The sequence below is a fragment of the Pavona decussata genome, unplaced genomic scaffold, assembly GCF_977016875.1.
Source record: "Pavona decussata unplaced genomic scaffold, jaPavDecu1.1 SCAFFOLD_317, whole genome shotgun sequence".
NCBI classification, from domain to species: domain Eukaryota; kingdom Metazoa; phylum Cnidaria; class Anthozoa; order Scleractinia; family Agariciidae; genus Pavona; species Pavona decussata.
Window position 1 is genome coordinate 345,761 of NW_028145708.1, and position 27,473 is coordinate 373,233.

Genomic DNA, 27,473 nt, shown 5'->3' on the forward strand with positions numbered 1-27,473 from the left:
CATGGAGGGTCAACTGTACAACAAAATCTCATCCAGGGGGAGTGGTAATATTTCCATTCATTTCATGTTAGGTATCCTCTGATGGACTAGCATCCCACCAAAGGGTGGACTCCAAAGTTGGACACCTTATGACGTTTACACAACACTCATAAACCTGACGTAGCCAAGAACAGAAGCTCATTTGTTGGGAAGAGAATTAAGAGAATAAATCCAGAGCTCCATTTAGGCAGAGAACAGCGTTTTGTACGCTATCGTGACATAAAGCACTAATTTGAAAGCGGTTTGCTGTCACTTGTTGTCATGGCTACCAGTAAGAAATAAGTTCAAAAGTTACCATTTCCGTCAGCTAACCCTCGTTAGTGTAGTGGAAATGGATAGCAGAAAAATGGATAACAACCCGGGTTCGAGGCGTACACTATTTTGATTTTAACTTGTCGTTTTCCTGTTAAGTTTCAACTAATTTTTCTGTTGTGTAATTGTGGTCGTCCCAACTCAAACAAATTAAGCTGAATTTACACAAAAAAAATTTCCATAATATCAGAAAAAGTGTTACCCTCCATAACTTAATGCATTTCTGGTTAAAAGAGCGTTTTGTTGTATACCTTGTAGTTACAGACATAGGCAAAAAGTGCCTGACATTTAGCTTGGCCTTGCAAAATCTTCTGACTGTTTTGATCTAAGATGTTATCATTATTAGCTGTAAGCTACTTGCAGATAACCAAACCGTTTCCTGTCAAATGTTAAATAGACGAATGACATTTAATTAAAATGGAAAAGGCAATTAACCCTATTCTGTAATTACCACCACAAGGTTAAAAGTAGATTGTATCACGAAAAAGCGCATGAGAAAAAGCATCAAGTTTACATCCTAAAAGATTGGTGCGTGTGTAATCAAAGTACAAATTATCATCATGGCTACATTTCTACCGTTTCTTGATCCCCCTTGATGATTTAACAAGGTTTATTCGACAGCGCGGCATCCGGAGTGGTGGAAAATAATAACATATTTGACCATAAAATTGGCACAAGCGTGTCACCTGCCTGACAGTGCTCCCTTAAAGAACCAAACTACAGCGATAAACTTGAAGCACATTTTCAATTTTCTTGAATATAAAGCATGAAAATGTAACTGCTCGGTTTTTTCTTCGTTTCGTTTTTTATCGATAACCTGAGGAAGATCAACTACAAATTTAATTTGCAATCTACCGCAAGCACGAGCAACTTACCAATAAAACAAAAGTTAAGCATGACAAGTTCAAATACCTTGAGCCCCTTGTCATAAATACAGGCCGTCTAAAACCAGCAACCAGGACCAACTATGCCCGCGTAAGCTAATTTCTAGAGTATATAAACTCCATGTTTTTACACGCAAGGCTACATTGTAAATATAACGGAGATTGCCGATTATACAAACACCTGTTCCCGTTAATTTATACCATGTAAGCATTGGCGAATATCTATTAAGGGAAAACGTCGAAAATGTCAAGTAAGCGGTGAATCATAAATACACAAAATTCACTCTTGTAAAGTTTAAGACACGGGGGATAAGCAAAGGGAAAAAAAGGTTACGTTAATAAAAGACGCAACATCAAGCCAAAAGTCGTTAGGTGTTTAACATAATATTAATACAGAGTCAAACAAAGTTTATACAATGTTCCATGTCTGAATACGAAATTTCTGAGCACTCTGATGACAGCTATCAACAAGTAAAGACTTCCTTATACAACCGTTTATTTTTCTGTACAAGAGTGATCTACGTTTTAAATCAATACATGAAATCATTCATTGAAATATTAGTTATAAACCTAGCACTATTTGTTATCTTAAGTGTTCTGTCGTGCAAAAAGGCCTTATCAGATGACAACCTGAATAAAATTCGAGAGTGCCAAAAATTAAATGAAAGCTTCATTGCAGGGCATTTACCGACGGTGAGTACTAATACGGCGACATTTTAAACTTAATTTTTTTTGTCGCCGGGAAATTCGACACCCTAGGAAAGTTGCACTAAATATTAAAAGAAAAACAAACATGGTAGCCTTTCATCACACCGTTCTTGTTTGAAAGGTTTTAACTCCCTCCAATTAGAATAAGAACAATGAGTCACATTATAATTATGGTTCAAACCTTTTTGGTTTAAATAAACCTCTAAATGGTGAAAACAAAAGTAGCTATTTTGACGCGCTGTTCCTCAACTTTGTTTAATTGTATTTATTTTGTTTCAAGTAATCTTGCAGAACATTGTCAAATTTTACATATAACGCTACTTGACGCCGATCCCGTTTGTGCCCGTACACTTAAAGATGTTCGCTTGGTTGTTTCGCGTCTGATGCCAAAAACACGCCGCATTTCACTTTTGAACTCCTTGTTCCTCAATGAGTACAGCCATGGGTTGATTCCAGATGATGCGAAGGCTACCAGCTCTACCCAAAGCCAGACCAAACGCATATTCTGCTTCACACAGTAATCTGTTGTCGTCAAGTGCACAAAAGATGTTACTAAGCTGGGAAACCAGGAAATGACGAATAGAGCTACCACGAAACCCACTGTCTTGGCAGCTTTTCGGTTTCGAGCTCCTTCAGTAACGAGCTGAACCCTTCGAAGGTGAGCATGTTGTGTTGAAATTTTCATGTATTGCCTTCTCGCTAGCAGAAAGATACGATAGTAACAGAACATGATCAAAATCATCGGAAGGAGAATGGTTATGATCGTAACACACATCCACAGTGTTGGCAGGTTTGCGGGATTTGTAACCCAGACTCGTGACAAACCAAACGCGATGGATGCGATCCACACAAACGACATTGCAGCAAAACATCGTTTGTAAGTCACAATCTGGTTGTACAGGAGAGCGGAACGAACGGCGATGTATCTATCCAAGCTCACAACACACAAGCTGAAAGTTGTTGTCACACTCGTTTGAATCCACAACAGGTCAATGGCTATCTTGAGAGCGCGAGGTGTTAAAATACACGGCGCTATCCATACTGGGTCGATCACCAGCCCTACCAAGAGATCCGCCAAAGCTAATGAGCTGACGAGTAAGTTAGAAATGGTTCTGACAGTGCGGCATTTGTAAATCACCCAAAGAAAAGCTCCGTTACCAAGAATAGCAGGCAGTGCAATGATACCGTACAGCAAGGCGAGGGTAATTGATGATGGAAACGATAACTTGGTACTACAGAGATTTGTCATATCTCGACTTTTACCCACCGAAGAACTAAGGGATCGATTGATGACCCGCTTTCAGTATTTGATAAAAACCTTTGGGCGTCACGTGATACACACCCTTGTAATTGTTTGAAAATACATCGCCTTTTGAAACACCTGCCCCATTTTGAGGAAACCTCATCGTAGAAGGATATGTGTCAATTAACAAACCTTCCATTATCCACAAAAAGAGATAAAAGCAAGGTGTAGCCGTGTAAGAAATCCATTAATATATACATGAATAACGCGATAAGCCAGCAAATTAATTTAAAAATTTTGGTCGCAAACAAAATGGGACATGAATAGCAATTTCCGCTTGGGTTTCTACGCGAAAAATCAAAAAACAATAAAAAAATGTGAAAAACCTTTCCGGCTTTGTCAAAGCTGTGAGATCTGTCTCCGAAAGAGACATACGCCTTTTAATCATGCTTCCTTGAATTGAATTATTTATTTACTTAATTTTTTCATGACACTCATTTTTTCGCGTGTACAATGCTCGAAAGTAAACTCACACTCTCTTAATTCGATCGCTTGCCCAGCGCACGTGTAAATCAAAAACTTACTGAATGTAAACGGATCGTTGATTGGTTATAACATGATTATAACATATATCAGAGTCGATGAATGGCTGCATGTGAAATAGTCAGAACCACAGAAGCCAACTGAAATTGCCAAAGAAACTCTTTGTGAAAACAGCTGTATAAATTTGCAAACGCATTCGTGCCAGTTAAGAGGAATAATAACTACTTTAAACTTGTACTGCAAAAAGATTCTACTTAAAGTCCAAGAGTGAAATCGTCGAAGACAGAAGGATGCAACTCATAGTTATCAGCGAGGACGCGTTTTTCCCAGAAAGTTGCTGCCTTAAGACACTCATCCTATCTTCCGGATACAACCGACGAGAGATAAGCCACTGTCTTTTCCTTGACAACTGTCGTACGCCGTACTTAATTGCTAAATAGGTGGTCTTCGCACAGTATTGGGCGAGTCTGGTGCGTGGACAAGAGAAGTGGACTTCTTCATTAACAATGTAGACAAGAAAAGGGACGCGTAGTTTCACGTCGATGTTGATCACAACGAACTTCTACTGTTAAACGGATTCTTCCACTAAGAACATTCGGCACACCTGAAAACGTTTTACATGTAGCACAATTTAGAGCAAATGAGTTGCAGAGAACTATCACCTTTGTGTTTTGCATTAGAATGGATGGGACCCAGCTTACAGCTTACCAAAACCCCATAAGTACGACCGCACGCTAGCTTTGTTTCTTACGCTCACTTTTCTTGTGGCCCAGTCATTTTGTTGTCTGTTAACCCCGTCAATCCGACCACATGGAATGCGACCGTGAACGGCCACCTTTCGGAGTCCTAAGTGTCATGTTCTTTATACAGTTGCAAATGACGGCGATAACAGCAAACGCAAATTAAAAACAGAAAAATCAGCTATCTTCTTAATCTGCATTTGGTAGCCGCTTTAAATGTCATTTTGCTTTCGAATTCATGCCACCTTAATCTTTTCTTTTGTCTATTTGTCTCTTCTTACCCGTAAACACCACTAAAATTCCATGGCTCGATGACACCTTATTACCGGGACTCTACTAAATTTACTTGTTTATTTTGCTGTGCAGGGCTATCGTGAAACAACATTTATTCATAGTTTTTCTGCTCTACACTGCAAATACTAAGCTGTTTAGTTTTCATTGGCAAAAGTGTTGGCTTCTGAACATGTTGCTGATTAATCTTTTATGTTACTCCCACTGTTATTTGGGCTTGACACCAGATGTTTACTATAATAACGGCAGAAGTTCAGCTATTAAAAGAAAATTCCTTTTTGCGTTATCTCTAACGGATATATGTCCATCTTAGCTATTTTATATTTGCGCACAACCGACAGAAACATCGTTCGACAAAAAAGACAGCAGAACTCAAAATTAATGATAAACAGATTAAGCATCAAGAAGACGGTAAACGTGACCACGTAATCATTATTTTCGCGCAATTTTTAAAGTTTACTGCCTGTTGTTTGCCTGATTTCAAAGAAAGGTCAGCTTACAAATTTGTAACCGTTCTGTCACAATGACCTACTACCTTGTTTTATATTCTAAAATATTTTTACATTCTAAAACTAGTAATAATCAAAGATAGTTAAGGCAGTGCGTTCGATGATCTCGATTCCAGGCTCTCTCTCCTTTGCTAAGTTGGTGGGGATGCCAGATACGCCTCCCAAAATGTCCCATACAATCTCGACTCCAAACGCAATTACGTGTGCGTTCTTTCTCCGAAAGGTTGGTTGCCTGACAGCTATTACAAAATGAGTCCAAGAAACGCGGTTAGAAGTCTTGAACGATGATTATTTATTTCTTTTTGGGGGTTTTGTTTGCGCACGTCAAACCAGCAGCCTGGCATGTAAAAGTTTTAAATTATTACATTGACCCCAAGATGGTGTTTGACGATTGCGATGCTGTGACAGCCGATAGAGGGTTCATAGCTAGACAATAAAATGAAAGTGAAAGGAGCACACCTTGTATGTCACTACTATTGATAACGAGCTGAGAGTACAGTCGGTAAAGCATTTAAATTAAAAGTTGGCCTCCTTTCAAATTCATCCAATCACCTGCAAAGGACTTTCAATCAATAGTGCAATCACAGTTACCAGACATTAATATCGAGAAACATAAGAGGCCGCTGGCAAAAAGTCGAAAACATCCCTTTGAAAAACAAACAACCGTTTTCATAACGGTTGATTAATTTTGAGAATTTAACATAAACTCTGAAGGCGATTTGGCTTGGTCATGCATTTGAGTATTCGTAATAAAAAGAATGGCAAAAAGCTCTCGCATTTAGCGTGACCTGAGCAAGAAATCGAGGCTAAACTTATAGTAGCTGATACTAAAGAAGGTGCAACCAAAACTGTCAAATGGCCAAAACAACAGTCAAAACAGGTGTTCTGCATACTCAAACAGTCATTCATATCAGCTTGTCGCCGCAGAAAAGGAATTAACAACCCGACGACTGCTTGATTCAAACTTAAAACATGGGATATTCATGCAGTGAAGAATAATCGCTTCCATCATCAATTACCCTCGCCTTGCTGTACGGTTTCATCGCGCTGCCTGCTATTCTTGGTAACGGAGCTTTTCTTTGGGTGATTTACAAATGCCGCGCTCTCAGAACTATTTCTAACTTACTCGTCAGCTCATTAGCTTTGGCGGATTTCTTAGTAGGGCTGGTGATCGATCCAGTATGGATAGCGCGGTGTGTGATTACACCTCGCGCATCGAACCACCCGCTCCAAATGGCCATCGGTTGCCTCTGGATTCAAACGAGTGTGACAACAACTTTCAGCTTGTGTGTTGTGAGCTTGGATAGATACATCGCCGTTCGTTCCGCTCTCCGGTACAACCAGATTGTGACACATGAACGGTGTTACGCTGCGATGTCATTTGTATGGGTCGCATCCATCGTGGTGAGTCTGGGTAACAAATCCCGTAAACCTGCCAACACTGTGGATGTTTGTTACGATAATAACCATTTTCCTGCCGATGATTCTGATCATATTTTGTTACTATCGTATCTTGGTGCTAGCGAGAAGGCAATCCAGGAAAATCTGTAGTCTGAATCAGCTCACCACACCTCAAAACGGAATCAACTCGTCGCCGAAGGAATTCGAAATCGAAAAACTGCTAAGATTTTAGGTTTCGTTGTAGCGCTGTTTGTTATTTCCTGGCTTCCCAGCTTGGTAGTGTCTTTTATCGATCTGACAACGAGCGATTATTGTACAAAGCAAAAAATGGAATTAGTCTGGCTTTGGGTAGAGGTGGTAGCTTTCACATCCTCTGGAAACAATCCATGGCTGTATTAACTAAGAAACAACGAGTTTAGAAACAAAATGCGACGTGTTTTTGGTATCAGACGCGACACAACTACTCGAATAGTCTGTCGTAATTAAACACGCTCGTAATCGCGAGTTGGGGACAATTAGGGTAGATTAAATCGCTTATGAGGTATTCTCAAGAGAACTCTTCACTGAGAAATTATTCGAACGGGTTTTTACGGCGTGTTAACTTTAAAAAAAAATTTAAAACTTCGAGAGGCTAACCACATGGAACGCCGTCAGATGCAGATACTGACCGCAGTCATAACACCGAAAGGTAGCAATGGTATTGATCCACATAAGTTCTCAAGCTGGAGAAAACTGACCCGTGTGACGGCACGAATAAGCAGACTAGCAGTAAAGATACGGCTGAGAAAATACGACAAACACGGACAAGAAGGACTGCTGACCCCTGAAGAGCTTCAGCAAGCAGAGATTTATTGGATAAACCAAGCACAGACAATCCTGTACAGCCGACTGGATAGAGGTGAATTCAAATCGCTCAGCCCGTTCAAAGATGAAAACAGTGTTATCAGAGTTGGAGGAAGAGTGGATGAAGCTATCGTGTCCTATGAAACCAGACACCCCGCCCTTCTTCCAAGTGACCACTGGATCTCCTGCTAGTAACAAGACACGCTCATCAGTCCGGACACTCAGGTGTAGCAGCCACCACAGGCAAGACGAGAAGGAAGTTTTGGATCTTGAAAGCGAACAAGATAAGCAAGTCCGTGAAATTTAAGTATGGATTCTGCCGCGAAATGGCACATAAGGCTGAGACGCAACCAATAGCAGACTTTCCTATTCTCCGCTTAGCACCACACACTCTGCCATTTTACTACACCGCCTGTGATTACTTTGGTTCCTATAACGTTAAAATAGGGAGAAGCAAGATGGCTAAGTGCTATGGCGTCATCTTCACGTGTTAAACACCCGAGCTCTTTATCTAGAATTAGCAGTTGACCAAACTACAATGGAGTTCATTCAAGTTCTGCGTAGATTCTTTTCAATTCGAGGGTACCTAGCAGTGATATTGAGCGATAACGAAACACAGATGGTTTGGGCCGCTAACGAACTGAGAGAGATGGTGAAGGACCTTAAAGACAATCAGTTACGCGAGTTTTGTGGAGAAAAGAGCATTAAGTGGATCTTCACAACGCCAGCTGCGCCACACCAAAACGGATGCGCAGAAGCCCTTATAAAGAGCTGTAAGAGGTCACTGAAGATTGCAATCGGCGAACAACTTCTGACGCCTTTCAAGTTATACACCTGCCTTCTAGAGATCGCGAACCTGTTGAATCATCGTCCCATCGGGCGCATCCCCAATGATCCAGACAACGGAGCTCACCTGTGTCCAAACGACATGGAAGAGCAACTCCGGAGGTACCACAAGGTCCGTTTAAGGACACCAGAAATCCCCGTGAGCGAATAGAGTTCGTGCAAAGAATCGTGGATTCATTCTGAAAACGCTGGATTAGGGATGTCTTTCACACTCTAGTACTAAGGAAGAAATGGCATGTTGAGAACTGCAATGTCGAAGTTGATGTCATAGTTACGGTGGCCGATAATAATGCTGTGAGAGGCAAGTGAGCTGTATTCAGAATAACCAAAGTATACCCTGGAGCTGACGGACGCGTTCAAAACGCTCTCTCCTCCGCAGAGGCTCCGCTGAGAAAAGGGAGTGCAGGCGTAAAATTCCGTGGAAGGCGACGGCGGGAGCCTCTGCCAGAAACCACGCCCAATATGGCTGCGATCCGGGGGAGTCATTTTGTAACTAGGGTGGTGTGCGTACTTATGTCATGAAAATGGCGGGTGTTTGTGAAATTGTCATGTTGCGCGATGTGGGAGATTTACTCACGAAAACTTACCTACATGCTTAGAAATCGGGGAAAGTTTGTTTATCTCATGATGACTGTTTAGAAAACGCTTTTATTTTGCTGTGATGCCTTGAATCATCACTACAAGAATGAAATTCAAGTTACACGAGCGGCGATCGTGTGGAGATAAAAGAGTGCATGCAAAGAAATGATTTATTGAGGAAACGTCTGCCAGCTGAGACCAAAGAAAAACTGTCGATTCGGTCTTAAAAGAGACTAGAGCAAGTAAGCTTAATGTTTTAATTAAAGCGTATTTTTTTTCTATACTCCGAAACGACCAAACTTGATATTTTTATCTTGTAAACAAGTTTAATCGGAAGAAGTTATATCTTTCGGTGATTTAATTAGCATGTAGTTCTCACGGGAAGCTTGTTATGTACTGTGATGAAACAACTGTCTTTAAAATAAGGTTATAAAAGGCTAAAAGGCCTTTCGAGCCCAGAAAAAAGCAATTATTTGTTCGTGACTATTGTTGACTTTCACGAAGCGAAATGTACTAAGTCCACTCTCCACGGGTTTCAAGGGGGGCTTCGAATACAAACGATTTTGCTTTTTTCTAGAAATTGTGAAATCTCGCCTTAAAATTAACGACCGCAAACTGTAGAGACAAAGTAAATGCTGACTTCCGCCAAGAATGAAACTGTCAAATTTAGAGATGACCGAGAAATCTATCAATGTACAAGAAAACGACAAGGATGTACAAGAAAACGACATGCTTCTGGCAGAGGTTCGCCCCCAAGTCAACCCTCTCAGCTTTTGCGCCTGCACTCACTTCGTTCAGCGGATACAAATAACGCCCCATTGAACCTCTGCGGAGGAGAGAGTTCGAAACGTTGAAAGCCACAATAACGGCTTTGACTGCAGTTGCAGTTGTACATGTATTTGCTTCTTGCAGATGTTCATATTATTTCGATCATGGCCACAACCACCGGTTGAGTGTTGAGAAGGAAGTAGCAGACAAGTATAATTTGGTGATTCAAGTCTTGGGGCCAGATTCACAAAGCCTTCAGTTGTTTAGTTGAGATTTTGAATACTGTTTCTGAACATTCAGAACAGTAAGTTATTGTTGGCATAACAACAGGTTACTTTAAGGAAACAATAAAGTTATACAACCTCTTTTATAGGGACTTTGTGAATTTGGCCCCTGGTTATGCATACGTGTACATGTACCTTTATAATTATCATTATATACATGTACTTGGGAAAAAACTGCACCTTGTTCTTATATGTACAGTACGTGGAACTAAAAGAAAAAAAAAAAAAAAAAAAGACTGGCTCACACAGTATCCTAACCCACAACATTGTAACTCCTGTAAAAATCTTACAAAGGACATATATTCTATTGACTGTTGATACAGTCAACTGTCAGATGTTTAAAGGTGCCCACTATTCAATGTAAGTGTTGCAAAAGAAGACTGAAACTACAGCTGTACGCCTGTATAATAAACCAGACAATATTTGACACAATCAAAGGCCGGGTTTCAAAGGATTTCATTTCATTAAACTGTCATTAAACTCCTCGTCAATTAGCCTTGGTAGCATTCAGCGTGCAAAAGGCAAACTGCATGCTTTATTAAACCTCAGCAACTTGGAGCAATATGTGACCCTTTTGCACTTTTATAATTTATTTACATGTATGTTTTTTCACATATAAATGAAAAGATGGAAAGTTGTTACTCGAGCTTCATGCACTTAAGCGATCATCATAAATTATATATACTGTATACATTACCTACCTTTTCAGTTTGTGATTTACCGCAAACTACAGTTTACTGGCCTTTTCCTAGGTCTGAAAAGTGGCTTCACTACTTCTGGCAAGAATTTTTCAGTACACTTCGGATCATTAATGATTTTGCCTTCATTTTTGTGCTAGAGCTCTTGAGATTCATCTTTCACTACGTTGCGCTCCGTGTCCTTGGAGGAGTGCTCATTGTGACTGCATGGGGATCATTTCTTGAAACCTCTCTTGGCCGTGCTTTTTAACAGTATCATTCAGCCATCCTTCATTTTTACACGGAACGTTTTAGCCGGTGTCAAAAATCTCTTGCAACCTCAGATTATTTGAGTAGAACTAGAAGCCTGTTTATGAGCGAGGGCAAAAACATGATGTCTATGTCCTGTAGTCATGGTGCAAGGTGCGCAGCGAGGATGTACCGATACCAATATAAAATATTCAATACAATCGATATTAGAGTTTCCCTGAAAATAGTGATACTCTCAAGAAATATCGGTTGTTCGATACTTCTGGATACTGGTTACGTGACCACTTGAAAGTATATGCTACACTGTATCAGAATAAGTTATATTTTCGTTAAAACCTAATTGTTGTAATCCCAATTACGCTGTATTTTACTGTTTTCTTGTACTTCACTTCACCAGAGTGCTGTAGTCAACCAGCTTACGCATTTATATAATTATGGCTTGAGCATCAGCACTACCATTAGTGGTGACGTCACAAACAATCATGGACGATATTAAACGTCATAATATCGATATTGAAAAATGCAGATATCGAAAAATTATCGCACTCGTATCTGATCGATTTGAAAAACTGGTATCGACCCACGATTTCAATCGGAGGTCTGGATTGGACTCTCCATTATCGTGTTGTTTATTTCATGTGATTCCAGGTTGAAAACATGGTTCGTTGTCCTTGATGCTACATGTAAGCCCAGCCAATTACCAAGTTTTATGGGGTTTTTTTATCTCTCATTAAATGAGAACACCCACGTTTTTAGTCAATATTGCTTCATATTTTGCTTCCCTGAAAAGAATTGCAGTTGTAATTGCTGCTTATGCTTTATACATTCTATGTATAACTTTTTTGTAAGTTCTGCTTTATCTGTGTAATTTCTGTTGCTAACACATATGGCAATGCTTTATACATTCTTTTATAACGATTTTGTAAGTTCTGCTTTATCTGTGTAATTTCTGTTCCTAGCAGATATGGCAGTGCTTTATACATTCTATATATAACGTTTTAGTAAGTTCTGTTCTATCTTTGTAATATCTATTGCTAACAGATATGGCAAGTAACTTGAGAGGATCATAGCTCTTTCGCCGTCACGGTGACCTGTCTTTTCTATTGCATTTTGGAATACTTGACAATCACAGGAAGTTTGATAAAAGGTTTGCAATTTTTTTTTGTAATTAATGCTTAACTTGAGACAATTCTTTAGACATACAATACAATATTTTACACTACAGGTGTATTCTACATGGAAGACGAAATAACACAGAAAACTTGATATTTGCGTTTTGAATACTTGATGCTTACAACTTTACAGCTTTTACTTTTACTTGTCTGTCTTAAGCTTGTGTATAAATGGGTCCCGGTAACAAACTTTTGGGGGTAACTTCATTCTGGGTCTAGCATCCCATCTAGGTGCAAGTAGCAATACTCATGGTTCCTCAATACCTCGGAAATCGGCCTTAATCTCCGGTTGCGTGAGCCACGTAGGCTAGACGTGTGACTTTGCCTAACTGCCAAAATGGACGATTCGCAAAAATTTCCGATTAACCCCTAAATTAATTATGGATGCTAATTTTGTTAATCGTGTTTGCGCTTTATTGTCTGTAAAGACAGTACCTTATTCTCAACCAAACAGTATTGCCTGTATACACTGTAATTTAATTAAAATACTTACCGCATGAATAAAAGGGGATTTTGTACTGTGATGATTTTTTTCTCCCCTTCCTTCTCCATTCTGCCCTTTCTCCGCCGTGGACTCCTAACTTTTTCTTTTTCATTTCTTTTCTTTTGTCTGCCTGCCTTGACCTGACGCCTCCGTGTCAACTATGGATTCCCATTCCATCTGTTGTAACACTACTCTTAGATGAATTGCTGGAAATTACCCCTCAATAAATTGTTGATATTTTTAGTTAGCAATCACAAATCACTATAACAATACATAGAGAGATATCTAGACGTGTGTTGCACCTATTACCGTGTAGGGCAGCGATGACAATATCAAAGAGAGAATAAAAAAAATACATAAACAACAATAAAAACACAACAAACAAGAATCAACAGACACTATTTCTTATTTTCTTTGGTCTAGAGGGGTGGCAACATCGACTTTCAGGGCGATGCCAAAAGTGCAGGGTTATCAGGAACCACATTGTGCGGGACAAAACTTCAAATTCGTGGATGCGCAAACAGGTTTTGGGCAAAACGACTGTCGAGGTCGTCGAGTTGAAGAACTTCCGTTGCGTTGTTCCCTTTGTATTGGCTTCAATATCCTCGAGCTCTGGAAGTTGTTCATATTTGAATTGTACTCGTCCAAGCATCTCTGGATGCTTCTCGAGAACGATGGAAAGCGTGTCTGATTCGTTTTCTATTTTGTCTTTTTGATGGACATTTATGTAAAAATTGTTCACCAATTTGTCCAGCTCACTGCAAAACGCATGTTTGTGACTCGTCTCATTTCTCCAAGTTCTCCAAGAAAATTCAAAAACTAAATGTAAGTGGTTTCTTACTACGCCTTTCAATAAGGGATAAAGTATGTTATAAGATCTCGCCCTGTACAACAATCCGCGGTAACTACAATGTCGTCACCTGCTATGCATCCAGGATTGTTATGCGCTGTTGGCGTAAAAACTCAATCAGGATACTGAATGGTCAGAAAATGACCAACATAGTAGTTGTTTAGGCGAGTTAGGAGCCAAGCACTCTTTCGTCGCAATTTACCTTACGCCTGTTGAAGAGCGAGATCTCGATGAAAAGAGTAAGGTCATCTAAGTACCAATCCAGTAGTTTTTGAGGTTTTTGCAAAGTTTGTCCATTTCGGAGTTTTCTCTGCATAGTGTCTGGTTGGCAGAATATCCCTACGTGGAATTTGTTTCTTTATTTTCTAGGAATTTTGATATACCATTTACCGTTCACAGATGACACATCAATGACAAGAATCTGAGATTTTCCTATCGATTGAACTAGTCTCACATTTCTCTTGAACGTTGTCATTTTCCGAGTTACGTTTTGTAAGGAAGGAAAGAGAAGAGAAGGGTTGAACATAGATACGAATTCAGCATAAGGTAAACTTTCCACTTAACATGCAACGTTAACATTTAGTAACAATGGATTCATTCTGTTTTTAGATTCTGTCATCACATTCTTTTTCCTACTGCAACGCTAATTCTAAATTCGTCAGACAAAAAAAAAAAAAAAAAAAAAAAAAAAAACAGCAAAAATCTTTTTGTCTTCAAAATTCGCCCGATGAAAGAACTTGCACCAGGTCAGTGATCGTTTTAAACTGCTTTATTTCAATGCCTCTGCTATAAACTATTTTAGCAAAGACATGGTGAATAACGTTACAGCTAGAAACTGGACCTTTATTAATGAAATTTAATCAAGCTCCCTACAACTTTACCTTTAAAAAAACCATGCCTTTCAAAAAATGGTACGTATTACAAATTATAAATAGCCAATGGATCCTTCACTGGTCTTCGAGTATGATGGTGAATATCCTTTCGTATGCAAATGTAATGATTAATATAGATACTAAACCTGACATTTTCTGTACGGTGACCTATATAAATAGTTTTTCTATTCATTCTTTTGACTTGAGTCTTACAAAATTATATTAGAATTAAATTAACAATTCAGCATTTATCAAGATGCACTATCCAAACGGAGGTGTGCAAAAGGTAAAATCTTCAACTCATGCGGCATTAATGCAATAATTCCCTTCCCACAAAGTTCCCCGCCTTTACGCGTATGAACAGAATATCTGCAAGAACCTCTCACCTGTTCCTTTACCCAGGTGTTGATTTTAGGGTTGATTTCTTTGGAAGAAGACGGAGATTTGCTGCTCAATTCACCTCGTGCAGAAGATTTCCCTCTCTTGATGTTTAGCTAATTTGGCAATTACCAGGTCCAAAGCTAGCGTTCTATTTACTACATAATTAACTTAGCTGGATAGACCTGGCAAATGATGTGCTACTACGATTCAAAAACATTTGCGCTATTCAGTTATAAACGATTTTAGCCGAATGACATGATTAATAACGTTAACGTTACAGCTAGAAACTGGACCTTCATTAATGAAATTAAATCAGGCTCCCTACAACTTTACCTTAAAAAAAACCATGCCATTCAAAAAATGCTACAAATTATAAATAGCCAATGGATCCTTCACTGGTCTTCGAGTATGATGGTGAAGATCCTTTCGTATACAAGTGTAATGATTAATATAAATGCTCAACCTGACATTTTCTGTACCGTGACCTAAATAAATACTTTTTCTGTTCATTCTTTTGACTTGCGTCTTACAAAATTGTTACAGAATTACAGAATTAAATTACAAAATTAAATTAACAATTCATCATTTGATTTTCGTTTGGCTAATTTGGCAATAACCAGTTCCAAAGCTAACGTTCTATTTACTACATAATTAAATTAGCCGGATAGACCTGACAAATGATGTTCTACCTATAAATAACGATTCAAAAGCATTAGACAATGAGCTACTATAATTTGGCGACAAATTATCTACACCTGTTAAATCAGCAGATCGAATGGAAATGATTTTCTTTTTGCTGATACTGAACTAACTACAAATGTGTATCCACTTCCAAGATGAAGCTGCTCCTAGGCAGTTCCCCAGTGCTGCTGGCGTTAGCCATTTCTGCGGTGCTGCTGGTGCTTGCCATTTCTGTGGTGTTACTGATGCTGGTCATTTCTATGGAGTCGCTGATGCTGACCAGTTCTCGGGTGTTGCTGGTGCTAGCCTGTTCTGCGGTACGCCTGATGTTGGCCAGCTCTCTTTTGATGCTTGTGCTAGCCATTTCAATGGTGCTGCTGATACAGGTCATTTCTATGAAGTCGCTGGTACTAGCCAGTTCTCCGGCCTTTTTGATGCTAGCCAATTTCCCGGCATTGTTGGTGCTAGCCAGTTCTCCGTCCTTGTTGGTGCTAGCCAGTTCTCCGGCCTTGTTGGTGCTAGCCAGTTCTCCGTCCTTGTTGGTGCTAGCCAGTTCTCCGGCCTTGTTGGTGCTAACCAGTTCTCCGGCCTTGTTGGTGCTAGCAAGTTCTCCGTCCTTGTTGGTGCTTGCCAGTTCTCCGGCCTTGTTGGTGCTAGCCAGTTCTCCGGCCTTGTTGGTGCTAGCCAGTTCTCCGGCCTGTTTGGTGCTAACCAGTTCCCCGGCCTTGGTGGTGCTATCTAGTTCTCCGGCCTTGTTGGTGCTAGCCAGTTCTCCGACCTTGGTGGTGCTATCCAGTTCTCCGGCCTTGTTGGTGCTAGCCAGTTCTCCGGCCTTGTTGGTGCTAGCCAGTTCTCCGGCCTTGTTGATACTAGCCAGTCCTCCGGCTTTGGTGGTGCTAGCCATTTCTCCGGCCTTGTTGGTACTAGCCATTTCTCCGGCCTTGTTGGTGCTAGCCAGATCTCCGGCCTTGTTGATACTAGCCAGTTCTCCGGCCTTGTTGGTGTCGGCCAGTTCTCCGGCCTTGTTGTGGCTAGCCAGTTCTCCGGCCTTGTTGGTACTAACCAGTTCTCCGGTCTTGGTGATGCTAGCCAGTTCTCCAGCCTTGTTGGTACTAGCCAGTTCTCCAGCCTTGCTGGTGTTGGCCTGTTCTCCGGCCTTGGTGGTGCTAGGCAGTTCTCCTGCCTTGTTGGTGTTAGCCAGTTCTCCGGCGTTGTTGGTACTAGCCAGTTCTCCGGCATTGGTGGTGCTAGCCAGTTCTCCGGCCATGGTGGTGCTAGCCAGTTCTCTGGCCATGGTGGTGCTAGCCAGTTCTCCGGACTTGGTGGTGCTAGCCAGTTCTCTGGCCATAGTGGTGCTAGCCAGTTCTCCGGCCTTGGAGGTGCTAGCCAGTTCGCCGGCCATGGTGGTGCTAGCCAGTTCTGCTGTTTTACTGGTGCTAGCAGCTACCTCACCGTAACATGACTCAGACTCGTCTGTTTTGCTGAGATCATAATATGGCGTGTCTGTTGTCATCATTTCTTCCATTATAGATATCAGCTGTGTGAAAGTCGGACGTTCATCTGGACCGTCTTTCCAACAGTCCATCATCAACTGGTAACTGGTAAGGTCAAATATAGAAAATTAGACAACAAATCAGACAAGTCTCTCAGGTGGTGACGGTAAGGAGGGAGTTCTCCTTGATTTGTACTCTACTAAGCTAAGAATGGTCCCCTCCTCCGTGGTGTCGAAATATCTAGACCATTATTCAAAGGGCTACCACCGGGATACCACCGAATGTAGCTTTCCCAGCATCCTTACCCAAAACCCCTTCACTGCATGCCAAATAAAATTTTTCCCACCAAAAGATTGTTGTGCTAATTGCGTAACAATACGCTTCAAGATTACTACTACATAATTCAGCCTCACTGAACAGGTTTCGCCCCGCCTAAAGGTAAACTTTCCTTGAATAATTACTTCGAATTCTTTTTAGCAAGGAGACAAACTTTGGACATTTTAAAAAATATTCGGTTTTTTTTTTAGCAGTTCGTTAAATAGCCTGGCTGAATTATTTTTTTAAGGTAAGGTCAAACCAGTGCTTAGTTACTCACATTTCGTAACCACACGTTTTGGGCTTCTCCATGCGATATCCTGTCTTGAGAATGTTGTACAAATGTCTGTTGCTTATATTAGGATACGGGATGCCTCCTAAAGTGTCAGAGCAGAGAAAAATGGTTAGAGATTAGAAAGACATACTTTTTTATTTGAAAACTGCACAGCTTTTAAATTGTACTCAAATTGTATAAAGGTTTATTTTCAAGACGGGTACCAACCATTTGGAACAAATATTATTATTACATGTGTGTTAGGGACAAAACAAAATAAATGTACTAATAATATAAGTATCAAAAACTGAATCTCAGCTTAACCCTATCTAGCTCTTTCTCCTTTTTTTTTTTGTCTTTTCGGACCGGGGGGACGGCGGATTCTGCCCCCTTCATTTCTCCGTAACTATAACAGCTATGATAGTAAGGCTCCCAGGATCGATAGTATGTCCAAATATGTTTCTTTTGAGGTCCACAAATGAAAGTGATGAAGCAAAATGGCGGGAAAATTAAGTAATGATTGGCGTATGGCAGCCATCTTGAATCCGCCATCTTGGATTTTTGGATTTCTCCAGAACTTAAGGAATTCGCCGAAATTAAGCAAAAAGTAATCAAAACCTACAAAAGAACACTTAGATGACCTGGACACAATAAAGTAACAGTAAAATGGTAACTCCTTTTGTTTTGAAAATGAACTTTCGCAGCACCGAGAGCCTCACAAACACGCGTTCCAGGCAATTCGAGTCTTGAAGTTCAAAACAGAAAAAAAAAACCTGGGACTGTTTTGTAGTCTTATTGCTTTGTGAAGGCCTGAGTACCGTGTTCATGGCGAGGAACTAGATCTTATTACAAAAATGAGATCTTCGACGGCTTTTCAAGAAAACATCGTCACTAACCCAGAAAAGTAGGGATTTTCATTTTCGATTTCTTTTTTGCCCATTATACTACTTTGATAGAAATTAGGTGAATAAGTAATGTTCTTACCCATGGTGGCCACTTCCCACAGCACTATACCAAAAGACCATCTAAAACAGAATTATATGGTATTGAAAACAATTTGTTGTGTTTAGGTAAAAAGGAAAGTCCAATTGTAAGTTCATTTCTATTTTCTATTTAAAAATTTTAAAGTGCCACTTTGATGAAAATTAGATCTTTCCTTTTATCGTCGATCAGCATTCTAATGAAGAGAGGAGAATACTACCCATGCCAAATTTTAAGTTTTAATTCCAACGGGAAGCTCGATTGTTTCTAGTGTAATTTCCACATTCCGCCGGTTTGCCGCCATTGCTCAATTCAAAAATGTCCGCGAACAACACGGAGAGTTGGGCCGACGTCATGTTATTCCTTCCCATTGTCTTCAAGACTACCACTCGTGTTGGAACTGAAATCAGAGCCATTTTGGGTAAAAGTAGGGGAAGAACTTGAGCATTTCTACTGCTTTTTCTCGCTTTTCCATTCCGCCAGGATGATAAGATGGCGTCACGAGAGGCCCAAGGAAGCCGCTGCAAAGCAGTTGACGGCTCAAGTAGTTCCTGTTTGAGTAATGGCGGACGCATTTTACGTACTATTGGGCATCAGGCAAGTTGGTCTGAATTATATTTTTTCTTGCAATTTAAAGGCTAAATATTCCCCTGAAGCTCAGAAATTTCGTTAAAAATAATTCGATTTCCTTCACAGTAGCACTTTCAACTTCATAGGGAAGATTAGAATTTGGCCTTTCATAGTGTAATGAGAAAGATCGAGAGCTATATCCTTGGGAACTAGAATTCGCTTATCTCATAAATAATTGCTTTTTATTGGCCAGAATTTCATTTCAACCAAATTAAATTGGGAAATACATTTTTCGATAATAGTAAGTGATTATATTGAATGAACTTTTGATGGCGCAAATTTTTTTTTTTTTTTACATTATCGTATTTTATGGCAAATCAATAATAAAATGGTAAATTGTAGAATAAACCGAGGCTTAACACGCAGAGCGATTCTGCCCGTGCTGTACTATTTGTTTAAAAAGCGGTGCAACTTTGTTGTTACCTTTAAAATATTTTACATAGTAATGAACATTATAATGAACAATTATTGTCACAACCTTACATTCATGAACGCATTTTTGTCACCTTTGTTATACGTTAGTTCTTTTAGTCGTTATTCTTAGCTTGATAATGATGCTAAGATGCATATGGGAACGAATTTTACCGCTTTTTGTCATCGTAGAGTATAGTAATGACTAGTCTTACACTGTATTATACAATGCACAAAAAATTGCTCGAATTTTCCTAACCGACCTTTACCTAAAAACGCCATTACTCAGGACTCCATTTCTTAGTGCCGTTTCTTCACAATTTCTCACAGCCAGGCAAACGTTTGCTGCTGACCCAAAGGCAGCAGCACTGACTTACTGATACGATATCATAGTTTGAGTACTATGTATGTAAGGATAAAGATTACATACTTACACGTCACTCTTTAAAGTGTATATGCCGTTCTTAAGAGCCTCGGGTGCAGTCCATTTGATGGGCAACTTTTTCGTGTTTTTCACCTCGTATATCTCACCATCACTTGTGTGGCGTAGCAAACCGAAATCTGCAACTTTAACCTTTCTGTCCTCACCAACAAGAATGTTACGAGCTGCTAAGTCACGATGAATGAATCCTTTGCTGGCCAAATATTCCTGCCGAAAGGATGATATGGATTTAAAGAATCAAGAAAATTATAGATATTTCTGTCGAGACAAATCTCGAAAGTATAGCCACAGCAATTTTTTCTATAAAGAAGCTTATGGTTACGGTTGTAACAGACCAATAAATTATACTGAAAAACGAAAACAAGTAAATCATTCCTTCTTCGCTGGTGTTCATTCTAAAATGTCAGTTTGGCTTAATTAATTCACGTCGAGTTTTAGTGTGGGTTGACTGGGAGTTAGGTGGAGTTGATTTCAAGCTATTTTATATTCTAGGATGATCGGATATTAAAGTCTTTAGTTTCAAAGTGGAGGGATGGAAGGCTGTATGGAATGAAGGACTTGAGAACTGGAGAGGGTAAACGAAATTTTCGGTTAGTTTCATATAAATGTTTACAGTCTGTGGCTTTCACCCCCGGGTTGTCTACGTACCATTCCCTGCGCTATCTGCCAGGAAAAACATAGAAGATCTTCAGCAGAAATAACTTCATCATCATCATCATCATCATCATCATCATCATCATCATCATCATCATCATCATCATCATCTCCTGGGTGCTCATCTTCAGGATGGATGATGATCTTAAATTCTTCGGTGCTTTCCTTCTTCGCGGTAATCAAGCCTTTGTCCAGTGTCTCTTTCTCTTGTGTTTTCTTGCACTCTGGTTTAGCAGGAAGTTCTCTTCTTTTCGGAACGGGACCAAGGTGGACAGAAGGCACTGCCAAAGTCGACATGACTGGTTGATTCTTGTCTTCTTGTTCAAAACTTGTGGTGCCTTGTTGACTTAGGATGGTCGGAGATTGAATGCTTACATCAAAGCTGTCGTTGATGTTAGTGTTCTCTGTTTGCTCGCTTAGTTTGTCCACTGTTAACATTTGCAAGTCCTCCCCTTGCTTTCTGTTTTCATCGCCATCTTTAAAGTCGCTCCTGATCATGATGCTTACCTCTATGTTTTTGTCTGACTCCCCAAGGCTGCTGTTGGGATGAGAGATACACTCAGGTTCTTTGGCCACGTTCAAAGCGGAGTATTTGAGACTTTGGTGTCCACGGACACTCGGTTCCTGGTCTTCCATGATAGCGCACTGGGGTTCGACGTCAAGGAATGGAGTACCATTAGGGCTGGTAATTGGTCCCTTGTCATTTTGGTCTTCTCCATTTCGTTGCTTTGGCTTGTATCCATTCTTTCCTTGAGCATCTTGACTTTCTGCTGAGGTCAGGTGCACTTTATCATCACTTCCTTCAGCTCCTTCTCCTTCCTCTATATTTTCTTCTCTATCGCCCAACCTTCCTTCCTTGTCGATAACCTCAAGCTGTACTTCTGCGCTTCCTTGATAACTTACCTCGCCGTCAGTTGAAGGAAAGGCTAATTCTCCAAAGATGCCCACGTCAATCGTATTCTTTAATTTAAGCTGCAAATTGAAAAGAAAAGGCACCAATTAACGGGTTGGTGTCTTTCTGAAGATAAACGTGATTTAAGGATGTTAAGATTTCCAGAAATTTCAGGAAAACGCCGAAAATAAGCAAAAAGTAATCAAAACCAATAAAGGAATTAATACTAATATGAGCTAAATAAACAAAAGTTCAGTAATAAAAGTAATTTTTCTTCATTCTAAAAAGAGATTTTTCACGTTCTGAAAAAAAAAAGCTGCCTATCGAAAATCGCTTCCCATGGTAACATCAAAGTCAATGAACACTAACCGACCACACAAAATTTTTACCAGATAAATTTCTTAAAAAGTCCTGAAGTTTAATGCCGTTTACGCAAATATCAAAAACATTATTCATGTTCAAAGTCGCCGCGGGCAGAATCCGCCCCCTTCCCGGTCTAGAAGGGTAAAAAAGGAAGAAAAATTACTTTCCTTACCAACGTTTATGGTCTAGCTCATGCATATTAGTGTTCCTTTAATTATTGGTTATAACGGTCGCTCAATTTTGGCACTGTACTCGAAGTTTGCGAAAGTTAGACAAAAAGTAATAAAAACCAGTAGACGAACATTAAAATGAGATAAAACATAAAACTTTTTGTAATAAAACTAATTTTCTTTATTTTAAACGGGAATAGCTGATTTCCCGAAAACGTGAATGGTTGGTTGCCATGGTGACATCAAACTCAACCAATAAAATCAATGTTTCCCATATATATAGGGAATCACTTAGGTTTCTTCATAAGCAAGGATGTTTGCTAGCTTGGTGGAATTTAGCTCTAATGTTTATTAGTTTCTTTCTTGTGGCAGTAGAATGAAAAACGTAGGCAGTGGCTGTAGTGTTGAAGCATGATTATGCACCATTATTGTCCAATCAGGATAGAGCTATTATGAATGTAATATATTTTTGTAAGCGAGGTGCGAGTTAACGGTCGAGTTTTTGTCATTTAATGTTTTGTGTGAGCGGGTGAATTAAAATACTGATCTTAGATGCTGGCGGTCCGTTTTCATTTGAGAATTTGTACCAGCGTTCTACAGTGGCGACAACAGACCCTTTGATTTTTGCTATGTTTGATGGAATAAAACCTTCAAGCTCAACGGGTACAGGAAAAGATCAGGACTTTGGATATCTTTAATTTAACTTTAAGGCCATTCACAGACCGGGATAAACTTCAAAAATAGTGAGAAATTAAATCTGAGTGACCCAATATTTCTTAAGTAAGAAATAAAACTAGATTCTGACCTGGTGCCTCTTGTTTCTAAGCCATTGAAGTAGATCCCCATGTGGAACATACTCCAAGATAAGCATGATGGGTTCTGTCCTAACCCAGTAGCCGAGCATACTCAGAATATTTCTGTGAGAGCCTATTTCCTTCATAAGTTCTATTTCCTGAAGTAGCTGTAGTCTGCCTTCTTCGCCGGCCCTTTCTGAAACATCAATCAATCAATCAATCAATCAATCAATCAATCAATCAATCAATCAGTCAATCAGTTAATCATTCATTCATTCATTCAGTCTGTCAGTGAGTGAGTGAGTGAGTCAGTCAGTCAGTCAGTCAGTCAGTCAGTCAGTCAGTCAGTCTATCAGTCAGTCAATCAACAAGTCAGTAAACAGGCTGCACCAAAAAGGAAACAGGGAGTATCTATGAAAAGACATCAATGTAGAATCCCTGTTGATTTGTGAGTCAACCGGTCCATAACAGATAATGCAATAAACGTATTTGTAAGAAATTTTTACCCGAGGGACTTGCAGCACTTCTGTAACTTTTCTTTGTTGTCTATCTTAAAGTGTCAAATTTAATCACTGCTCTACGTTCATGTCAAGTAAAGTACGAATCCCGTAGCGGGAGATGATGACGCTGCATGGTGTAAGGATTACGGCACGATTTACCAACGGTTCAACGACCAAAATCGATCAAAAAGACATCAAGACCAACAACTATGCTATCACAACCTTAAAATAAAACAAATACGTGGAACAGCAAAATTATACTTTAAGATATCGTTGCCATGGTAGCGACGAATTTCACGCTAAGTTGTTTCCAAATAAATTTCACAAAAAATTCCAAGCTTTGGAGGCGTTTGATTACATACAACCTCCACCCCACCAATCAATCGTTTCACTATACGAAGTCGCGTAGTATATTTGAGTATATTTGTCATGTGTACCGGTTGATAAAATAAACGATCGATGAAAGCAACGGAAGATCAAATCCGGAGGTCCTGGGTTCGATTTTGGTCGTGGTCAAAGATTATATTTCTTTACCTCGAGCCGTCTTCTATTTTCTTACTAGGGCTGACGCTCAGTAGGATTCATCTAGTTTTACTTTGTACTCTACCTGAGACATTACAGAGGTAATTCTCTGATTTATTGTACTGTTGGGTTCTTATTTCAAACCGCACAACATTTATTTGCTATTAACAATAATTTGGGAAGCCGGATCAGTGGATCATCTTTGTCCATCATTCTTATACATTTGTATAAAGCAGAAAACGCGTATTTTAAAGTATTAATCAGGGACCTAATTTGCTTTACGTGTATTTCTTTACTTTCTCCTTATTTACTTTAAGGACTTTAAAGACACAAGAATCTAAGAAAATCGAAGAGAAATCTTCGGTTTTATTTCAAAATTAGTCTGCCAATTTTCTGAAACTCCGGCTAAAGACGGATTGGACGGAGATGGATTACAATTTGAAAAATGGGCTAACCTTCTCAATTTGTTCAAGTGCGCCTTGAACCAACTGTTAAAAAATGAATATATTTTTTTCTCTGTTTGAGAACATCATTTTTGATATTTCTTTTTTGTTTCTAGCTTTGATATTAACACAGTTTTGGACCGTCCCATGACGTAAAAATCCCAGTAGCGTAGCACATAAAGGAATTTCTCACCAAGTAGAACTTTAATGGCAACCACTCGTCCTTCACCGATGTCCACTCGTTCCTCTCTCGGCTTGGAAAATACTTCTTTCTTTGGTAATTCCCTCATGACTCCTTTGTGAACCTTACCATAAGCACCTCGACCCAGTTCCTCCATGATGGTTACTCGCTTAGGCAGGACTTCTCGTAGCAGCAAAGGAACGTTGTTGGACTTCATTCTTAAATGAATCGAAATATATATAAATTTGTGTCTAATCTTAGAATTTTTTTCCTTTGGCTATCTGATTGAAGTTCTATGGATTGGATTCTTGTATAGAAAAGGGGCGAATCCAGGAATATTTAATAGGGGGGGGGGGGGGGGGGGGGTCCAAACTTTGATTCAGAGACACTTTTGAAACTTTATTGAGGCAAATTACTTATCCCCCACACCTCTAAGTCCCCCAAACCCTTTACTGTGTACAGAAATTCTAAATACAAAACACTGACGTTAGACGGATCCTAACGGGAAGTGATCCGGCACCACTCATCGGTTTGTCGCTGTGGAAATGCAGATTTTATTGTACATGAATTCTACTCGTAAAGGATGCAGCCTTGCAACATCCTGGTTTTGTGCTTGGTATCAAAGGTTGTGTAGATGTCGTCGGTAGGAAGCTTAAGCAACGACGACGGCAACGGCAACGAAAACGTCTATCTTTGTTTCGTTCTGCTACTTCGTGATTAGTTCAACTTGCTCAACTTTTATAAAAATGGCGAACTATCCAGGAAACAAATTGGTAGGAGTGGCATACAAGTTAAGAAAGAAAATGAAAAATTCACCCCCGTGCGTTCACGTTCTCCACAAAACCTTTAATGTGGTAATTTTACGTTGTTGGTTTGGAGAGGACGACAGAGTATTTGTGAACGCCGATCAGGGAATAGAGCTTTGCGAGCAGCGCAGAGCAGACCACTAGAGGGTACCCCCCCCCCCTCCCCCAAAAAAATACATTTTTGAATATACCTGAAATTTAGTTTAATGGCAAAATGATTTAAAAAAACCAACCTATTGAATAGTGATATGTTATCTTGTCGATGCAAAAATTTAAGTGTCAAACAAGTAGTAAAAAAACACCTAGGGGTCTAATGGGGGGAGGGGCCGGATCCGCCGGAACCTCCCCCCGGATCCGCCACTGTAGCGCGATCAAACAAGACGGATTTGTCGACGAAGCACACTAAAACCCCTCAATAAGGGATTTATTCTCAATCTTTTTATCAAAACTAAGATTTAACTCAAGCCAAAATCTGCCACTGCTTTCTTTTCGCTATCAACGTGCTGCTAAAATAATTATTATTATTCGGCCTCATAGGCTGTAAGATTCGAAGGAAAAAATATTTAAAATATATTTTTTTTAAGAATGTCTAGTACTGGCTTATTTAACCTGGAATTCAATGCGAATTTTATTTCTTTCATTACTCCCAGCTTGAATTAAGCTTTATATGTTAAATAATGTGACAGCTTTCTAGCCTACCTTTCGTGCTTGGTATGTCTGCGTATTTCGTTCGCTTGCCCTCTTCTTAAGTAAATGATTCCCATAATTATCGCAGCCACAAGAGCTACAGAAATTCCAGCTATAGTTCCAGCTAACTTTGCAGTAACGCTTTTATCTGTTGGAGTACCAATTGTACCTGTCGTAGGGTCATTTTTGTTGGTGGTAGTAGCCCTCTTCGCTGAAAGATAAACGGCAAAAAAAGAACGATTAAAACCGAGCAGCAGACTGGACCACATTAGACAGATGGGTAAATTATCTTGAACATGACTGTAAAGGGAAGCTATTTTCTTTCTTTCTTTCTTTTTTCTTTTGTTCATTTACCTCCAAAATCTAGCACCAACATGTGCAGAAAAACTTTATATTGTCTTAATTAGAACACTTCTAACTTGGCTGAAGTTTAAACTGATAATTCAAAGTTGCAAGTAGTAATTGGAGATACTGAATAAAAACAAGGTCAAACCTTAGCTTGTTCACTTGTAATATTTGAATGGATGATCTTGATGTGAGTGATTTTCACAGTTATAATTATAACTTCAAAATAATATCACACCTGTGTTGACTTTTACAAGCCAAGAGGTTGACTTTTTACTCTCGGTTTTTCCATTGAACGCAGAGACTGCAATCTCATACTTCTTGTTACAAATTAGTGGTATGACACGGAAGGTTCTTGTAACTTGGGAAATAGGTATTTGACTCCACTCAGCTTCATTTTCTTGTGATTCCTTCTCTCTGTGGTATATTCTGTACTTCGTTATGGGGCATGCTTGGCGTCGTAGAGGACTCCATGTCAGATTAACATCGCAGCCATTTATTTCCGTTTCTTTGTTATTGATAACAGGAGGTATAGGCTCGCCTAAACAAATGTTAAAAAAAAAATCAATACACACAAAGCGTTATTTTTACTAATTATTGATCAGTGTCATGGGAGCGAGTTGCTTTCCTGGTGCTGACCCCTGGACCCCTTCCATCAATCTCCCCATGATAACCAATTTTGGCCAAATATGTTTTCTTTATTTTACCATAGATCACGACCTTAAATCAAAGAACAGAAACGAGTTTCAAATTGCATACTCCTCAAGATCTCTTTCTTCTGGTCATTGCAACTGTTTTTTTTTTTTTTTTTTTTTTTTTTTTGAGAGAAGATTCCAAACAAATCCAGCGCATTCAACCTTACATCGCCGATTAATTTTGAGGCGTTAATTCCACCCGTCCTTCTAGCAAATGAAACGCATTCAATAAAATTCCTGTCGTCGACTTTTCGTCATTTGCTCGTCATGGTTGATTTTTGGTATATATTTAAGTAATTTCTGCTATTTTTAGTTACACTTTGATAAGCCAGATGTCACATCACTACATCAGTGAATAAAAAAAAATGTTCACTATGTTAGCATAATTTGACAAAACACCAGCAAAATTCCGGTGACATAGTCATTTAAGCGAAAAAGCGGAAATCTCCTCAAAATTACCAGGAAACGGACTGCAGTTGATTAATGAGTCTTGATAGT

General features: G+C 39.6%; 3 protein-coding genes and 2 pseudogenes across 3 annotated transcripts in view; 3 read left to right on the plus strand and 2 right to left on the minus strand.

Moving 5' to 3' along the window:
• Nucleotides 1-1,663: 1,663 nt before the first annotated feature.
• Nucleotides 1,664-3,192, minus strand: LOC146454050 (trace amine-associated receptor 7e-like). Its single transcript, XM_085095926.1, has one exon. It carries the CDS (start codon nucleotides 3,190-3,192, stop codon nucleotides 2,242-2,244), a length of 951 nt encoding a protein of 316 aa, XP_084952052.1. The 3' UTR covers nucleotides 1,664-2,241.
• A 3,049-nt stretch (nucleotides 3,193-6,241) lies between these two features.
• LOC146454051 (trace amine-associated receptor 6-like) lies at nucleotides 6,242-7,156 on the plus strand (annotated as a pseudogene).
• Nucleotides 7,157-7,309: 153 nt separating this feature from the next.
• LOC146454052 (uncharacterized) lies at nucleotides 7,310-7,705 on the plus strand. Its single transcript, XM_085095910.1, has one exon. The coding sequence runs from the start codon at nucleotides 7,310-7,312 to the stop codon at nucleotides 7,703-7,705; it is 396 nt and encodes a 131-aa protein (XP_084952036.1).
• Nucleotides 7,706-7,839: 134 nt separating this feature from the next.
• Nucleotides 7,840-9,977, plus strand: LOC146454053 (uncharacterized; annotated as a pseudogene).
• Nucleotides 9,978-14,305: 4,328 nt separating this feature from the next.
• The window catches only part of LOC146454054 (uncharacterized), a 95,186-nt gene continuing 82,018 nt past the window's right edge, over nucleotides 14,306-27,473 (minus strand). The window contains exons 11-19 of the mRNA XM_085095911.1: nucleotides 26,519-26,821; nucleotides 25,948-26,146; nucleotides 24,455-24,660; nucleotides 22,808-22,992; nucleotides 20,572-21,549; nucleotides 19,916-20,130; nucleotides 18,444-18,484; nucleotides 17,466-17,562; nucleotides 14,306-16,975 (exon numbers count right to left, since the gene is read on the minus strand). Of these exons, the coding sequence (XP_084952037.1) occupies nucleotides 15,508-16,975; nucleotides 17,466-17,562; nucleotides 18,444-18,484; nucleotides 19,916-20,130; nucleotides 20,572-21,549; nucleotides 22,808-22,992; nucleotides 24,455-24,660; nucleotides 25,948-26,146; nucleotides 26,519-26,821 (3,692 nt within the window). The 3' untranslated portion in view covers nucleotides 14,306-15,507. The remainder of the gene's footprint in view (nucleotides 16,976-17,465; nucleotides 17,563-18,443; nucleotides 18,485-19,915; nucleotides 20,131-20,571; nucleotides 21,550-22,807; nucleotides 22,993-24,454; nucleotides 24,661-25,947; nucleotides 26,147-26,518; nucleotides 26,822-27,473) is intronic.